This window comes from Stenella coeruleoalba (assembly GCF_951394435.1).
Source record: "Stenella coeruleoalba genome assembly, chromosome: 20".
Classification (NCBI taxonomy): domain Eukaryota; kingdom Metazoa; phylum Chordata; class Mammalia; order Artiodactyla; family Delphinidae; genus Stenella; species Stenella coeruleoalba.
In genome coordinates, this window is record NC_137166.1 from 10099345 (window position 1) to 10118279 (window position 18935).

The window sequence follows — 18935 nt, forward strand, 5'->3', positions numbered from 1 at the left end:
GTCACCTTATTTTTGATAAAGAAGGCAAGAATATGCAGTGGAGAAAAGACAGCCTCTTCAATAAGTGGTGCTGGGAAAACTGGACAGCTACATGTAAAAGTATGAGATTAGAACACTCCCTAACACCATACACAAAAATAAACTCAAAATGGATTAAAGACCTCAGTGTAAGGCGAGACACTATCAAACTCTTAGAGGAAAACATAGGCAGGACACTCTATGACATAAATCACAGCAAGATGCTTTTTGACCCACCTCCTAGAGAAATGGAAATAAAAACAAAAATAAACAAATGGGACCTAATGAAAGTTAAAAGCTTTTGCACAGCAAAGGAAACCATAAACAAGATGAAAAGACAACCCTCAGAATGGGAGAAAATATTTGCAAATGAAGCAACTGACAGAGGATTAATCTCCAGATTTTACAAGCAGCTCATGTAGCTCAATATCAAAAAAACAAACAACCCAATCCAAAAATGGGCAGAAGACTTAAAGAGACATTTCTCCAAAGAACATATACAGATTGCCAACACACACGTGAAAGGATGCTCAACATCACTAATCTTTAGTGCAATGCACATCAAAACTACAATGAGGTATCACGTCACACCAGTCAGAATGGCGACCATCAAAAAATCTACAAACAATAAATGCTGGAGAGGGTGTGGAGAAAGGGGAATCCTCCTGCACTGTTGGTGGGAATGTAAATTGATACAGACACTATGGAGAACAGTATGGAGGTTCCTTAAAAAACTAAAAATAGAACTACTATACGACCCATCAATCCCACTACTGGGCATATACCCGGAGAAAACCATAATTCAAAAAGAATCATGTACCACAATGTTCATTGCAGCACTATCTACAATAGCCAGGACATGGAAGCAACCTAAGTGTCCACTGACAGAGGAATGGATAAAGAAGATGTGGCACGTATATACAATGGAATATTACTCAGCCATAAAAAGAAATGAAATTGAGTTATTTGTAATGAGGTGGATGGACCTAGAGACTGTCATACAGAGTGGAGTAAGTCAGAAAGAGAAAAACAAATACCGTATGCTAACACATATATATGGAATCTAAAAAAAAAAAAGAAAAAGGTTCTGAAGAAACTAAGGGCAGGACAGGAATAAAAATGCAAATGTAGAGAATGGACTTGAGGACACAGGGAGGAGGAAGGGTAAGCTTGGATGAAGTGAGAGAGTGGCATGGACATACATACACTACCAAATGTAAAACAGATAGCTAGTGGGAAGCAGCCACATAGCACAGGGAGATCAGCTCGGTGCTTTGTGTCCACCTAGAGGGGTGGGATAGGGAGGGTGATAGGGAGACGCAAGAGGGAGGAGATGTGGGAACATATGTATATGTATAGCTGATTCACTTTGTTATACAGCAGAAACTAACACACCATTGTAAAGCAGTTATACTCCAGTAAAGATGCTAAAAACAAAAAACAAAACAAAAGACAAGACATGTATATCAGTGTTGGAAACACAGGAGGCACGTGAGCTGGGGGTGGATGTCCAAGTGAGGAGAGCTTAACAGAGCCCTAAAGAACAAGGCAGAAATGGATCTGAGGATCTGGCGTTGCTGAGGGAGGGAGCTGCTGCCTGGATATTGACCTTTTAAAAATATTTATGTATTTATTTATTTTTATTTTTTTAAATTGAAGCATAGTTGCTTTACAATGTTGTGTTAGTTTCAGGTGTACAGCACGGTGATTCAGTTATACTATATATACATATATATATATATATATATACATATATATATATATATATATATATATATATATATGTCTCTATATCTTCTTTTTCAGAGTCTTTTCCCTTGTAGGGTATTACAAAATATTGTGCATAGTTCCCTGTGCTATACAGTAGGTCCTTGTTCGTTGGATATTGATTTTTTTATACCATCTCATAGTAAATATTCTGAAATGTTCTGAGATGGTTTCCCCCAGTTGTCCTGCACGAGCTGGGCAAGGGGACATGGAGCCAGGGCTTCTCCACACAGGAGACCAGCAAAACTGAGCGCTCTGCCTGATGGTTCCTGAGGGAATCCACCCTCCAAGCAGTATCCTATCATTGGCCAACCCCGGGAACTTGGCCCCAGGAGACATGTCCCAGAAAAGGTAGCTCTGACAGCTGATGGTGCGTGTCCCTTCCCAACTGTGCACTCATGATGGTAACTTGATACTGGTCCTGATGGAGAGTGTTTACAGCACAGAAACTGGCAAATGCTACCCATCAGCGTGTTCTTTGCCAAGGCCAGTTGTTAAACATTTCCCAGCGCACCACTGTGTGTACCTCCACTTGGGGAGCTTTCTGTGCTACCTGTTGTAGGACCTGCCACTTTCCAGGTCTCTATATCTCATTTCGCTACAGAAATTTACACCCGTTGGATCGGCCCCCTCTTGCACAGCACTTGGAATCTTCTGGGTCCCTTTCATTCTCTAGCTACTGCTGCTGGGACCTGTACCATGCAGGCGTTGACTACCCTGCATGTGCCTTGGGCCCTGCGTGTACCTGGGCTTCACCCTGCGGTGTCCTTGATGCGTGAGCGGGGGAGCCCATCCTCACGCATGCACAGCTTGAGGCACTGGGGACTTGGTACCTGTGGGGCCACCTGGACGAATGGGTAGTGACAGTCAATGACAATGCGTCCTTCTTTGGTTTCCCAGGAAGACGGTTCTGAGATGCGTTTCCCAAGTCTCCCCAAGAATTGAGCCTCGTACCTGTGTCTTCTCCTGCAGTCCACTGACAGCCAGTCTGACTAAGGCAGGTAAGGAGATGAAGGCTCCGAGAGTCAGTGACTTGCCTAAGGTCGCGCATCTTGGTGGTGGAGGAGGTGGGATGCGAACCCACGTCACAGGGCCAGTGTGTCTTTCCATGCCCGTGTGTTGCCTCTGCCTGTCAAGCCAGCTTGCCAGCTCACCCTCCCTTTCCTCCTCCTAAGAGTGGTTCCCATGGGAACATCTCAGGTTCTTGGAATTAAGCAGTTAGAAAGCACTCATCGTAGCAATAGCCGCCTCTGATAACAGTCCTTTCTTCGTGTCGTTAGTGTTCTCCATCTCCTCTACTTTTCCTCCCTGGGATCATTTCTCACATAAATTCTTGCACCCAAGCCTGTATCCCAGGCTCTGCTTTGAAGGGATCTCAGCCTAAGACATCCTCAGAGTCTGTTGACGTCTGTCCCTCACTCACATGACTCTCCTCTTCTGATAACAGTAACAAGCAGGAAGGGGCCTCGTGATGGGGAAGCAGGTCAAGTGTGACTGACCTCCTCTTTGAAGGAAGTCTTGCCTGGTTCCCCTCAGACCTGGTCATGCTTTGCCCCTATGGGAACTGCACTGCACTGGAATTGATGGGTTTATACATCAGACCTCTCTCCCTCCCGACTCTGGAAAATGAGACAGTGGGACATTCTTTTCTTCATCTTACAACATCCTCTAGCACAGAGTAGGTATCAATAAACTTTCTGAAGAGTGAATGCAGACTGCATTTTTTTTCAAAAGTTTACTGTTTAGCACAACTGGGAAAAATCATTCATTCAGCACTCATTGTTGGTAGAAGATGGGGAAGGACATTCCTGATGTGAGCCAAGGCCATCCAAACACCACAGAGCGATGGCGAGAAGAAACTCAAACCACAGACAAGGAAAAGTGAAAAATTAAACCTGTAGCAAATAAGGAAATATCAAGCCTGAACCTCCTAAAGCAAATAAAACGCTCGGAATGTCAGTGAGAGAAGCAGAAGCCACTGCTATTGACCAATTTTTATGATTATTTTTTAAAAGGCATATTTCTTAACACTGCTGGTCTGTGATAAGTTTATCAACACTTTAGAGGAAGTACAAACATAGGTGATGAAAGTTACAGCGAGTGAGTCATATTTGCAGCACGTTGAGGATGATCCTGTCACACAACAAACCTAAATTGCAGCTAATGATATAAACAGAGGATAATGATGTGGGGAAGCCTGCCTGCCTAGAAACAAGAAGAAAGTCAACTTGTGGATAAATAATAAAGCAGCAGAGGACACTGAAAAATGGCAGCCAAGTGGAAGCCAGGAGCAGAAAAACAATAGAAAAATGGATCCAGGCAGAGACGTGGAGAATGGACTTGAGGACACGGGGAGGGGGAAGGGTAAGCTGGGACGAAGTGAGAGAGTGGCATGGACATATATACACTACCAAATGTAAAACAGATAGCTAGTGGGAAGCAGCCGCATAGCACAGGGAGATCAGCTCGGTGCTCTGTGACCACCTGGAGGGGTGGGATGGGGAGGGTGGGAGAGAGGCTCCCGAGGGAGGGGATATGGAGATATATGTATGCATATGACTGATTCACTTTGTTGTACAACAGAAACTAACACAACATTGTAAAGCAATTATACTCCAATAATGAAAAAAAAAAAAAAGGATCCAGAGACTTCCCTGGTGGGGCAGTGGTTAAGAGTCTGCCTGCCAACGCAGGGGACATAGGTTTGATCCCTGGTCCAGGAAGATCCCACATGCCATAGAGCAACTAAGCCCGTGTGCCACAACTACTGAACCTGTGCTCCAGAGCCCGTGCACTGCAACTACTGAAGCCCGCATGCCTAGAGCCCTGCTCCGCAACAAGAGAAGCCACCACAATGAGAAGCCCGCGCACCACAACGAAGAGTAGCCCCCTCTCGCCGCAACTGGAGAAAGCCTGCGTGCAGCAATGAAGACCTAGAGCAGCCAAAAATAATAAAATTAAAAACAAATATGGATCCAAACAGAAAAATGATCGCAGTGGGTGTGGCAGGAACTCTTCCATATTTGCTCTCAGAAGCATCCTCCAAGGAAGAGCTGAAGAAACTTTGTCAATTTTTTTTTTTTTTTTTTTTTGCGATACGCGGGCCTCTCACTGCTGTGGCCCCTCCCGCCGCGGAGCAACAGGCTCGGGACGCGCAGGCTCAGCGGCCATGGCCCACGGGCACAGCTGCTCCGCGGCACGTGGGATCCTCCCGGACCGGGGCATGAACCCGTGCCCCCTGCACCGGCAGGCGGACTCCCAACCACTGCGCCACCAGGGAAGCCCTCAAATTTTTAAACACAAAAAATAAAGTTAGAATCTTGGCTAAAACAAAGGACAGTGAGCAAAACTTCAGGTGTCTCCTTTTAGCTCTTACTTCTTCTGTTCTGATCCTGCCTTAGGTTTTTTTCTTCTCTAAAGACAGTGAAGACCTGCCAACACATTGAACGCTCCCTTTCTTTTTCTAACCATCAGGAAATTATTGTACTTCAAAATTTAGAGCACCCAAGCATTCCGCTCTTACAAGTTGCTAACGAGGCGGACAAGTAAAGCCCGCAACTGTGATGGGGAGGGCGTGGTTTATAAGGGTCTTTCACAACCACAGGGACGCTCAAGCAGAGTTGAACTCCTGCCGTTTGCCATCAGTATTTCTTATGAACGTGCACCCATTAATGAGCTTGCAACACGATATTTTAATTGTCTGTTTACATGTCTACCACCAGCTGGTGTGCTCCTTGAGAGTACTTTGCTTTTCTGTCCCTCCAGGGCCCAGCTCTGGGCTTGGTAAATAGTAGGTGCTCCATAAATGCAAGCTGGTTTTGAAAAACTATTATGTGCAACTACATGGAAATTGAAAAAAAAAGTTAAATAAAAAACAGGTCAAGGAAAGAATCCATAGGCAGCCCAAACACTATTGGAAGCACACTTCTTTACCCCCAGTTTTTATATTAGTTAGAAAAGAAAGAAAAGAAGGAATGAGCTGAGTCTCTCTAGGGAATTTAGGGAGTGTTATGAACTGAATGTTTGTGTCCCTGCATAATTCCTGTGTTGAAGCCCTAACCCCGCAATGTTCCAAAGGAAACACTTCCTCCACTTTGTTGTGGTTCCACATGCCTCCTTAAACAAGCATCATAATATACTCCTGACGCGCTCACACAGGCTCAGGAGCCAATCTGGGCCACTTAACAACTGTCAGGGGTGGCAGGGGAGAGGATGTGTAGGAACAAAGCCAGGAACGGGGTACATTAAGACAATAACAGTAGTTCTGTTTAGGGTGGCACAATTATGGGTGATCTTTAGTTCTTTTTTCTGTTTTCTAAATTTATATTGTGGTCATATGATATTTATATCATTTAATCTTTTACTTGTGAGAAAAAATGCTGGGGAAAGAGGCAAAACAAACACATAAGCACAGTAGACACACAAACACACACATATATACACACACCTATTCACACATACACGCAAAGACACACATATTCACAAGCACACGTACAAACACACATACTCACAAACACACATGAGCTCCAGAATAAGAAACCTTGCTTGGATTCCTGGTTCTACCTCCTAGTATAAATTACCTTGCTCAGTCCCTCTTTTTAAAAATCTGTATAATGGGCATAACAGCTGACCTGCCTGTCTCTGTGGGTTTTCTGTGGGTTTACTGTGGGGCTCGATTCCTACAAGGCAAGTAAAATGCTGTGCTGATGGGGGGTGGGTGCAGCGCACCTCTACACTTCCCACCACAGCCTTGGATACAGTGACTTGGATGGTAAACATGATGGTTTGGAACGTGTTCACTTGCCAAGAATAAGAGTGCAAGGAAAATAGCCCAACTAGCTCATAATTTGTAGTCACTGTGGCCGGCAGAGAGGGAGGAGGTGAGACTCGAGTACTGGCCTGGGAGTCGAGGGAATTTGTGCTGCCCTTATGTCCCATGTCGTGGAGAAGGATCAGCTCTCCTCACCTGAGTAAAACCCACCCCAGAGGGCTGAGGTGAGCATCTGACAGCTGAGGCTGTCAGCTGACGCACCACGGCCCCATCCTCACCCAAGTGCTGTTTGACAATGCGTGTGAGTGTGCCAGGGAGCGATGAAAGTGACATGTGTTGGGGAAGAGACAGGGAAATGAAGAAACAAACGAAAATTGTATTAAGTGCCCACTCTGAGACATTTGTACACAGCACACGGTTTATAGCTGACACGTGGTTGCCCCAGACTTTAACATGGAAGGAAGAGCAAGGGTCATCAGCCCCATTTTACAGAGGCAGAAAACTAAGGCTTGTGATTCAGAGTCACCTGTCTGCACTCACAGAAGTTAGGGACAGAGGCACCGGGGTTTCGAACACCAGTCTTCCCTCCTGACCCAGGATGCCTCCGATCAGGGTGACGGGGCAAGCAGGGTGTAGGGCCTGGGACAGTCATCCCTGTTCCCAGAGGGGCTGAGACTTGGTTACGAGCTCAGCTTTAGGAGAGAGCCAGCCGGAGACTCAAGGTTCGACCCCACCACTTCTTGGCTATGTGAGCTCGTCCACAAAGCCACTTAGCCCTCTCTCCAAGCCTCAGTCTCCCCATCTGTAAAATGGGGAAATAATGGCTCCTGACAGGATGGCTATGAATCTAGAGGAGCCAGTGCCCGTGAAGTTCTCAGGACAGCGCCTGGCTCAGTGTAAACAGCAACCTTCAGCTGCCACTACTACTTTGTCACTTGTCCAGTACCCACAGCTGCTCATTTAGAGTTTATTAAATGACTAACCAGAGCACGGCACTTTCCTGGCAGCGCCTCCCCAAACCAGCTGACAGTTTTTAGAAATCTGAGATGAAATGGGCGGAGGCTCAGAGGATCCAAACAGCCACGTATTTATCGTGTTTATCGTTTGTGCTGCTCTGAGCTTCTGTTCCATGAAGCAGCTCCTACTGATGCCTTCAGGAAGGAAGGAAAGCATAAGACCCCAGTTAGCCTGCCTGCCTGCATCACACAGCAGCAAATCAGGGAGGAAATGGGTCCTGGGGCCATTCACCTGCCAGAGGATAGAAAGACAGGGCCCACCCCTCCCACCCCTCAGGGTGATGACAGAGGCTGACTTTTACCATGCGCCCGGCCGTGCCCGCCCCCCACATCGCCCCTGACATTTTCACAACGACCCCATAGAGGAGGCACTGCTGTTATCCCATCTCACAGATGGAGAAAGAAGAGAAGAAGCAAAGTACCTTTCCCAAGGACTCACAGCTATAATTGGAGGGCTTGAACGATTCCAGAGCCTGCCCTTTGAAGCCTTATGGGAAATCTTGTCTCTGCATCCCCTTATAGCTCACAAAATATTTCCCTTTTGATCTTATCTGACTCGCCATTTGTTATGGACTGAATCGTGTCCTGTCCTCTCCCACCCCCTGCGAATTCATATATTGAAGTCCTAACCCCCAGAACCACAGAATGTGACCTTGTTTGGAAATAGGGTCACTGAAGTTAGTTGAGTTCACACTGGAGCAGGGTGGGCCTTCATCCAATATGACTGATGTCCTTAGAGAAAGGGGAAATTTGGAGACCGACAGACAGACAGACAGACACACACACACACACAACACCATGTGAAAACGGAGGCAGAGAGAGACAGTGATGCTTCTGTGAGCCAAGGATTGCTGAAGACGGCCAGCAAACCCCTGGAAGCTGGGGGAGAGGCCTGGAACAGATTCTCCCTAACAACCGTCGGAAGAAAGGAACCCCGTCGCCACCTTGATTTCTGACTTCTGGCCGCCGGAGCTGGGAGACAATAAAAGCCATTCAGTTTGGGTTACTTTGTTATGTCAGCCCTAGGAACAAATATACAACTGTTCCGGGAAATAGGGTCAGTTGCTCCTATTTTATAGGCAAGGAAAAGGAGACGCAGAGAAATGAAGTGTTACAGGCCAAAGAGCCAAGAAGTGGGAGGGTTAAGAAACCCAGTATGTTTGCTTCCTGTTCCAAAGCTTATCCCACCTGATTGGAGCTGCTCTAGCCTATTATCTTACGCCACATATTGGCAGAGAGCTTTACAGTTTGCAAGGGTTCAACTCATATCGGCTCAAGTGATGGCACAATAAATATAAAATCCTTTGCAATAACAGGGAACGTGGTAGTAGCTCCATTTTCAGTGGATGAAAGGGGTGCTCAGGAAGTAGGCTGGATTCTGGAAGGTGAACGTGAAGGCAACATCCACAGTGTGTTTCCCTGCTGGGATATGACCTTTATTCATGTGTTCTCTGATTTAAATTATGTTCTCCTATTCAAATGATCTTGGCCTGCAGAAGAGTTATTTATCCCTCTTCTCTGGCCTAGCGAATAGGCCAGAATCCGTGATGAACACATCAGGACAGATACCTCGGAAAATATTTGAAAACAGTCCTCCTGATGCCACCGTGCAAATAAGACATATCAAGTGATTCCTCCAATACCTAGGAAGGCAAACAGAAGCAAACAGACATGTCCATTTCCAGCCTTTGGAAGCAGCAGAATCTCATCTGGGTCATGGGAAAACACAGCCAAGAGCAGTCTGCACTGACCCTGTCCCTGGCTCACAAGGAAACCCAGATTTGTGATGTGTTTTCAGCCAAATGACAGGTGTAAAAGCAAGAGTGATCGTTTTCTTCGTAACAGATGTGTATTCAGAGCTGAGTTCCTAGACCTCTTAACAAGGAGCGGAAGTACCTGTCATGAGGCCCCGGGAACCTTCTGCCAAGAGCATCCTGTGTTCTCCTTGCTTGGTACCTTGCCTAAGAGTCCCTGACCGCAAAGACCTCAACTCCGTGGCGGACACATTTGCAATGCGCTGTAAGAGCAGCTTGCCAGTTCATACTGTCCGGTCAGCACCTTTTAGTTCCTCCAAACTGATGGCAAGGTACAGTTATCTTCTCCATTTTCACAGGTAACTGTCAGTGCACATGTCAGTGAGGGCGGCAAACCCTTGGGACCTGAAAGCAGGGCTTCCTAACCAGGGGTGGGCGTCATGGCAAGACTGGGGATGTTGGGGATGTTATGGCAGAAGAGTCAACACCGTCCCTACGTCTTGGCAGGTGGGCAGGAATTTTGCAGGAGGACAAGGACGAGGGAAGGGCATGAGAGGTGGAAATAAGAGCACAGATAAAGGTGAGGAGGCAACAGACTCAGGTTTCTGAAGAGCCACAATGGTCCAGTGCGGCCGGAGGGATGGGGACAGTTGGCAATGGGCAGGGGCTTCCAGCTACCCCACCTTCTCCCAGGGCCGGCCTTCCTGCCTCCCCATCACTCTGTGTTCAGCCTCATGCGTGTTTGTTGAGGCTTGGATGCTCCAACCCCCATCTCTCTCCAGCTTCCAGGCCTTTCCCTGGGATGTGGCACATGCTTGGGTGGGTCACACCCCCATCCAGCTACCCTCCTCCAGGGCTAATTTCCCACTGCTGTGATTGTCTGGTTGCTCCTTGTTGAATGGATGGCATATTAATTTCCAATTGCTGCTCTGGCAAAGTACCACAAACTTAGTAGCTTAACACATCGCAAATGTACTCTTACAGTTCTGCAGGTCAGAAGCTTGAAATGGGCCTATGTGGGTTAAAATCAAGGTGTCCACAGGACTGTTTCCTTCTAGAGGCTTCTGCTTCCTTGTCCTTTCCGGCTTCTAGAGACCACCTGCATTCCTTGGCTTGTGGTCCTGCATCACATCACCTTCCCTCTGCTTCCTTTGCCACATCTCCTCTGACCCTAGCTCTCCTGACACTCTTGTAAGGACTCTTGTGATTACATCAGCCCCACCCACATAGTCCAGGGTAATCTCCTCATCGTAAAATCCTTAATTTAATCACATTTGCAAGGTTCCTTTTGCTGTATGAGGTAACATATTCGAAGACTTTGGGGATTAGGATGTGGGCATCTTGAGGGCGCTGTTATTCAGCCTGCCGCAGATGAATATGCTGACCCAGAGCTGTGACTCATCGTGCTTGATCTGTTGGGTAGTTAGAGCACACTGAGCCCTGGTGCACGGCAGGGTTGGGGGCGTGACGGAATTGCAGAAAACACGTGAGCAGGGCATGCTGGGAGAATGTGCGTGGAAACTGGGAATGTGTGCGCGAGCCGGGGGTGATTATGTTGAAAGGGGGGCATGCAGCAAAAAAAATAATGAAAGGGACATAAAGCAAACATAGTGGTTACTTCTGCAGCCTCAGTTTCCTTATCTGAAAACTGGGAGGATGGACCAGGCTGAATGTGCGGCTTTATAAGGCCATGCAGCTAGAATATTAGTAAGGACTGAGGCCAGCAATCTGACTTCCCAAGCTGTACCTCTTTCCCATCTCCCATGTCCCCTTATCCCATCCTTAAATAGCCCTTCTCTCTCTCTCCCTCTGTGTGTGTGTGTGTGTGTGTGTGTGTAATTTATTGAGATACAATTTGCATACCATACAATCCATTCATTTAAAGTGCACAGCACAATGGTTTTTAGTGTGGTCACAGAGTTATACAACTGTCATTAATTTTAGAACATTTTTATCTCTCTGAACAGAAATGCCCCCAGCCCTAGGCAACCCCTAACCTACTTTCTAAACAGCCCTTCTTTGGACCCAGCACCCCCTGGCTATTTGCCAGCCCTTTTTTCTGCTCAGTGCCAAATAGGAGGCTTATGCTGGCTGTCAGACTGTCCTGCCCATGATTCTCTTCCTGACCCTCTGCCTTCAGACTTCTGCCCTCATCATTCTACTGAAAGGCTTTCTGAAAGGTCAACAATGACCCCGGGGCCAAATTCAAAGGCTTTTCTGCTCCGTACTTCCTGACTTGTCAGCAGTCCCTGACTTTAAGACCTGTCATGGTGGTCCCTTTACCACTGCCCTGCCGGGGATGCCTCACCTTCTCCCTACTGTGTGAATGGTGGGGGATGCTAGGATTCTGTCCTCACCCTCTTCCTTCTACAGTGGAGAAGTTAATGCCCACGGTCTGAATGCCAGCTTTGCCATGCACCAGCTGTGTGAGCTTGGGCAGCTAACTTCATCTAAGTCTACTTTCCTTATTTATATCTCAGGAAGAGTAACAGTACCCACCCCTCGGGGTTATTGTGGGGACTAAATGAGTTAATTCATAGGAAGTGCTTGCTTGGAGAACTACTTGGCACATATAAACAGTCTACGCTAAGTGTTTGCTAATATGATTATGTTGCTCCTTCTTTTGTTCAATTGAGTTTATTCATAGCCATGTTTTTTCAATAACTTCTATGCATCACACTTCCCTGGGGTTCAAATTTCCATTAAATTCAATTATAAGCCGGGGCTTTGGGCAAGTATAGCTTCCCCAAAGCCTCACTTTTGTGACCTGTAAGACGGGGGTAATAGTAGCTGGGTCTTAGGGTTGTTGGAGAGTTTAAATAAGTTAATACATGCAAAACATTTAGAACAATGCCTGCCATGCAGTAAATCCTCTAGAAATGTCAGTAGCAGCAGTAGTTGTAATTATCCAGCCTTCATCTCTCACCTCCATGTGATGGTTGACTTGACCATGGACATCACTTGCACGTTCTACCATCATCTTAAGCCAAAATCACATCTGAGCTCATCAATTTTTTCACGGCAGCTTCAATCATTGCTAACTCAAATCACACTGTTGGCACCCCCAGTCCTGGTTTCCCATGTCGAAAGACCATTGGTCATCTTGCATCTCCTTTGTCCTTTCTATCCAATTTTCATCCTTCCCAATGACTCACATTTGCTCATTCCCTCCCATTCACTTCCCCCACTTTTGTCTGGGGCTTGCCTACCCAGGTCTGAAAGTCTTCAATGACCTCTTGCCTGCCCCCCATCCATCCACCAAACCAAAGTACACATGATACAAAATACATTGCCCACTTCTGGATGATGCTTCTAAGTACTCTCCCTATCCCCAACTCTGCCCCTGAAGGAGCTTCTAAATCTTTAAAAAAGGTCTCCACGAGCCAGTCACCAACTGCCATAATTAAGTGGGACTTTCCGTGGTTTCTCCTCGAGTCTTTGCCTCTTAGTTTTGGTTTGGGTATATGTTTCAGATGCTTGGCTTCATCCTTTCTTTTCAGTCTGGTGTTGGAGGTGAAGCCTGTGGCTTCTTTAAAACTGAAAATCACACCTCCACCCATCCTTCTCTCTTGAGTCATCCCACCCTCCCTGTTCAACATTAATCTGCCTTTTATCCAGTCAGCCTCTTGCTCTGTGTCAGATAAGGGTCCCTATCAAGCTCAGCACCACATTATTTTTCCTTAATTTATTCTTTTAGGCAGACCCATCTCTGTATAGGTTTTGTGATGTCATAGAATGAAAGACACATTATAATTAAGCCACAACTATTAACATGAAAGGAAAAATGTGGGGGACACATAATGAGGGATTGGAGCACTTAAATAAGTGACTGCATTTGGTCAGTGAACTTCACTACAGCCAAGGCAAAGAGAAGTGTACAAGGAAGGGCACAATTAACGTAATTTACTAAAGGTAATCATGCCAGATTGCTGGGGAGACAAATTTACCTTCAAGCAGAAGGATGACATCATCTCATAGACCAGCTCTAGGAGAATTTCTGCAGGGATGGGAACATTCTTCCATCTCTGCATGGTCCAATATGGCAGCCACTAGCCACATGCAGCTACTGACCACTTGAAATGTGGCTAGTATACCCAAGGAACTGAATTTTTGATTTGACTTAATCTTAATTAAATTTGAATAGCCACATGTGGCTAATGGTACCATAATTGGAGAGTGTAACCACAGACTTCTATGTAAATTATGTTGTAAAATATCTTTAATAGAATATTTCAAAATTGCCAAGATCTCTCTGCAGCCCTGTGTCCATTTGCTAGGGCTGCCATAATGAAATACCACAGACTGGAAGGCTTAAATAACAGAAATTTATTTTCTCACAATCCTGTAGGCTAGACATCCAAGATCAAGGTGTCAGTGAGGTTGGTGTCATTCTGGGGCTGTCTCCTGGGCTTGCAGATGGCCCTCTTTTCACTGTGTCCTCACATGGTCTTTATGCAAACATCCCTGGTGCCTCTTTTTGTCCTAATCTCTCTTCTTATAAGGACACCAATCAGATTGGATAAGGGCTGCCCAAAGGCCTCATTTTAACTTAATTATTTCTTTCAAGGCCCTATCTCTAAATATAGTCAGATTCTGTGGTATTGGGGGTTAGGGCTTCAACATATGAGTTTGAGGGGGGACACAATTCAGCTCATAACAGAGCCCTCTGTGCAGTATTAAACAGCAGACAGGTAAAGGCACTTTTGATCAGAGGCCACAACTGGATAGTTCAGGTGTGTATCTTTCTAGCGACATACTTGGGACTAGGATGGGCTTCTGGGAATTGGGAAATCAAAGGGTGTCATATTCCTTAGGCCACAGTCTCTAATAGCAATCCCCTCACCCAGAATGTCAACTCACACTCCTCTGCCTGGCAGTGAAGGCCCCCAAGATTTGACTCTATTGACTGAACCAGCCTTTTCTCCTCTCTTCCTTTGTTCCTGTTCCTCTGCTTTTTTTCCAGACCTCTCTACCCCATGTACCTTATACTCACTCCTGCTTCTCTGATTTTGTTCACACTGTCCCTCCTGATAATACCTTGTTTTTTTAACTGCAACATCATCCTAAGAATTTATATCCTGCTAATCTCAACCAAGACCCACCTCATTCTTAAAACCATCCCTGAACATTCAGTCTTCCTTAACATCATTCTCTCTTGTTTTCAAATCCAGTCACACTTGAAACAAACACCCCATGATTGAAAAACGAAGTTCTTCTCTAATTGTTTCTAGGTCTTAGTGTTGTCTCTGAAACAAAGTCATAAACGCAAGGATCAGGGAACAAGTGACCTATCCCTTCTGTAGACTTGACATCCTAACATAGTACAGGCACATAGCAGGTGCGCAGTAATGTGTCTGCTGCTTGGTTGACAGATGTAAGTATTTTTTGTCCCTTTCCCACCTCTGAACAGTTTTTCCAACTTTATGTACAATTGCACATTTAGTATCTGGAGCAAACCAGTTGCACGTTTAGTATCTGGAGGCTGCAGCATATCACTCACTCTTTGTATTACATTTACAATAAAGTCAAAGATAGATGGCTAAAAAGAAACTCTAATCATCTCTGATATTATTAAATCTTCTAGTCTGAATTCTCAGAGAGCCCAAGAGAAATTTCTTTTAATCCCTATGGTCTTTCTATTCCATAGATGAAGTTATAGAGCTGGCCTGAGAAGCAATTTTGTGAAATCATTTACCAAAGGGGAGGGGGGAAAATCATTATAGTCCTCCTTTGGAGGTTTGCAAGTAATAAGCATGCTCTATTCTCTTCAAGCCCAGAGGAGCTGCGTGGGCTTGATAAACGGCTAAGCTTGGCCCACCGGCAGCTCTAAAAAGATGTCTGTAAACATTACAGAAGAGAACCATCAGAAAGTTGGTGGGTGTTACTGATGAGTGGCTGTGGGTGCTTTTGTTGGCCAACATGGCAGCAGCCTTCTTTCTCTCCTCTGTGAATGACTAGTGACCTATACTTCCTTTGTTTTCCTGGTAACTGTCTTAACCGATATGGCTTCTTTTAAAGCAGTGGTTTTCAACTAGGGAAGATTCTGCCTCTGTCCCCATCCCCCCTGGGGGACATTTGACAATGTCTGGAAACATTTTATGTTGTCACAGCTGGCAGTGGGAGGTGCTGCAGGCATCTTCTGGGTAGAGACCAGAGATGCTGCTAAACATCTATCTTTCCTTGTCCCTTTGCTTTTGAGGGTCTCTCTGCCTTGCATACTCTTCTTCCAGTTTTTTCCTATTTCATGTCCCAGTTCAAACAACACCTAGCCTTCCTTATCGAAAGCCACTCTACAGCATGCATTCTCAGTGGGAGCAAGGCCACCCCCAAAGGGGTAAAAATGGATTCTCGGAGGATTTTTTAAAATCTTACTCTTTTAATGTATGTAAAGCACAAATACACATCCAGGACATAAACAGATGGATGATAGGTAGGTAGGTAGATGGCTGGTGTATCTACGGTACTAAAATTTCATAGAGGTGGTTGATTAAGGAAAAAAAAGTCTAAAAAAGCTCCTTAGGGAGCAATAATGAAATAAAGGTTGAAGAATATTGCTCTGTGGAAACTGTCTCCCCCCTCCACTTACTCGCCAACATATACCCTAATTTGCCTCCTTCCAGAACTTAATGCAATTGGAGAATACCCTACTTATTTTTAGTTCACTTGAGTATTTTCTGCCCCTCCCCACCCCTCTGAAAGTGAGCTCCTTGAAACTCAGGGATCTTGGCCATCTATTTGCCACTGTACCCCCAACACCTGCACATTGTTGGGCATGTAATAGATATTCAATCCATATTTGGTGATTCAATTGCATTATAACCAAGGAATGATTTCCAGTACTAAACCAAGGACCCACTGGGCCAACCAGACCCCTCTTCGATTTCAACCCTCACTTAAATGCTACCAGATTCATTGGGTCCCTTTTGGGCAGTGAGCTTAAGTCCCCTTCTTTCCTCCATGGTCAAGTTAATCTCTTAGCCCTGGTCTCAAGTAGCTCAAATTTTCTCTCCTCCCTGACCTCTGAGACACAGCCACTGCAGTTCGGCCCTTGTCTATTCCACTGACATACCATAGTGAATACCATATGGATGTTTGACCCACTGAATTAAAACATTTGATCCATTAAATTAAAACATTTTGACCCAAGTATAACGATAGGTTAACCATCTTAGAACTTACACAACAGAAGGAATGTATGATAATCTGATTTGATTTGGTAACGCATTGAATTACAGTGAGCATGTGCTGTAGAAAAAAGACTGGAAGGAAGCAAACCAAAATATTAACAATGTTATCTATCTCTGGAATGTGGACTTGCAATTTATTTTCTCCTTATGTTTTTGGCTAATTTAGGAATTTCCTATAATAAGCATGTATTTCTTTTACCATAAGAAACAAGGGGTTTTGGTGGTCGGGTTTTTTTTTTTTTTTTTTTTTTTTTTTTTTGCGGTACGCGGGCCTCTCACTGTTGAGACCTCTCCCGCTGCGGAGCACAGGCTCCGGACGCGCAGGCTCAGCGGCCATGGCTCACGGGCCTAGCCGCTCCGCAGCATGTGGGATCTTCCCGGACCGGGGCGCAAACCCGTGTCCCCTGCATCGGCAGGCCGACTCTCAACCACTGCGCCACCAGGGAAGCCCGGTGGTCGAGTTTTTAAAGTATCATTCATGATATTGCAGTATCAGAGAGGCATATATAGGCCTGATCCATGGATCCAGGACCAGGCCCCTCTGATTACATGGTGACTCCCACAAAGCCTTTTTGCGGGGGGGGGATTTCTGTGCTTAGGAAAGCCATTAGATTTTGCCCAACCTAGTCCATTAAGCAAATAACACCAGCTTTCTTGCCAGGATGACAGCTACTATCTGTTCCATGGAATGTTATTTTTGTTAAGTTTTTCAAAGGTGTCCGTGATGCCCCAGAGTACAAAAATGTACTTGTACTGTAAGACACTCACCCATGCAAAATGCAAAAACCAGCCAAACGAGCAAAAAACACACTCCCACATCTTTCTCAGGGGCTTCATGGCTCCCTGAAGCCAAGGTCATGACATCCTGACCTACAAGATTTCTTAGTGGAATGCCTCTTGAAACCTAGACCACATTTCTTCATTTTCTCCTCACGGGCAGCTACCGTGACTGGCTTCCCAAATGTCCAAAACTTCCCTTGTCCTGAAGAATTTTCTAGTTGCTGCCTCTTCCTAGCACATCTCCCCTGAACCAGTATGGTCAGTTCACAATTCAGTATCCTTAAAGGTGACACAAGGGGCTCTTAATTTTTTTGTGTGATCAAGGAATGCTTTCAAATACTAGAACTTTTTGCAGATCAGTTAATAAAAAGACTCAGTCAAACACTAGATCCAACAATTGATTCATAATTACAGTGCCCAGGGTGGCAGCTAACAAGGTCTGGAAGGGGCTCCAAGTATCGGGGCTTGGCACACAAATCATTTCAGCTCTGAACCATTGTCCGCCCTGGCCTTGATCTCACACACTCACATGGTGAGGATATAACTGACGCTGCACAATGTACACGCTCTCTTGTAACCAAGGTGAATCGTACACACCCATCAAGATTTGGTGACCTACCCGGGAAGGGTTCATGGCATGAATGGCATGTTGACACACGTGGTTTGAGAACCACTACGAAACGTAAAGTATTTCTTACATCCAAAGCACTCTATACTACAGGACAATGACTTTTAGGACCCTCATTTAAAGCAAACAAACCTGGAGAAAAATCACTTAATAAAAGAGCGGATCTGGCTGCCCAAAGCTGACTAAAAAGACAGAGATTATTTGCTGGGGAAACATCATCCTTACCTCCTCCAGGGCCCACAGGGAGTCCACCACGGGCTTGACTTTTTTCTGGTTGTAGAGCCCAATGAGTTTGTCCACCACTCCTCGAATGAGGCCAGCACGGCCCTGTTTGAAGAGCAGGTTTAGAAGGGAAAACCCAGCAATGACTTTGTTCTCTTCGTATAGCTTGATGGGGTTCACCTTCTCAACCTGCCACCACTGGAAAGAGAGAAGGTGTGCGTTACAAGGAATCAATGCCAGGCCATGTTTGTAGCATTGCAGGGAGACAAGGGGGCTGTACTTGGGTGGATTCCAGATGCCCAGGCGGTAGCTCTTGCTGGTGTGTTTCTGTCAGCACCTCTTTGGCTGAGCACTGCTACAGGTGCAGAGTGATGCTTCCCAGAAGAGCCCAGGATGTAGGTGGGACACAGCCCTTTACAAAAACAACTGCGAGACCACATGTGATCAGAATGTTAAGTCACACGGTTGGGACCATCAGATCTGGAGTTGGATCCTGACTCTACAATTTGCTCCCTGTTATTCTCTGTGCTTCATTTTTCTCAGCGACACACACTGGCAGGATGCTGCCTCCGAGGTTTCCTGGGAGAGTTTAGCGTAAAGCGCTTGGCTGACTGGATGGCGGTGGTGGTGATGGGGCTGGTGAAGGGAGCAGGAGGGGTGGGGGGACGTGGGGGGAGTGATGCCTCTGCCTGCACGAGCAGCTTTCCTTGGGGGAACAGCAGCAAGGCTGGAGAGGTGAGGCAGAATGCGTCAGATAAGGAAGAGGAAGGGAGCGTAATATAGCAAGAAGGA

The 18935-nt window shown here is 45.9% G+C and overlaps 1 protein-coding gene and 1 long non-coding RNA gene across 3 annotated transcripts in view; one reads left to right on the plus strand and one right to left on the minus strand.

Moving 5' to 3' along the window:
• Positions 1-18935, plus strand: part of LOC307178707 — a 369464-nt gene that overhangs the window by 119572 nt on the left and 230957 nt on the right. For both annotated transcript variants that reach the window (XR_013825265.1, XR_013825266.1), the window contains exon 4: positions 2686-2786. This is a non-coding gene — a long non-coding RNA (uncharacterized lncRNA). The remainder of the gene's footprint in view (positions 1-2685; positions 2787-18935) is intronic.
• Positions 1-18935, minus strand: part of VAT1L (vesicle amine transport 1 like) — a gene marked incomplete at its 3' end in the record, with an annotated part of 143702 nt that overhangs the window by 51697 nt on the left and 73070 nt on the right. Inside the window, exon 7 of the mRNA XM_079907165.1 lies at positions 18147-18341. Coding sequence (XP_079763291.1) covers positions 18147-18341 — 195 coding nt within the window. The remainder of the gene's footprint in view (positions 1-18146; positions 18342-18935) is intronic.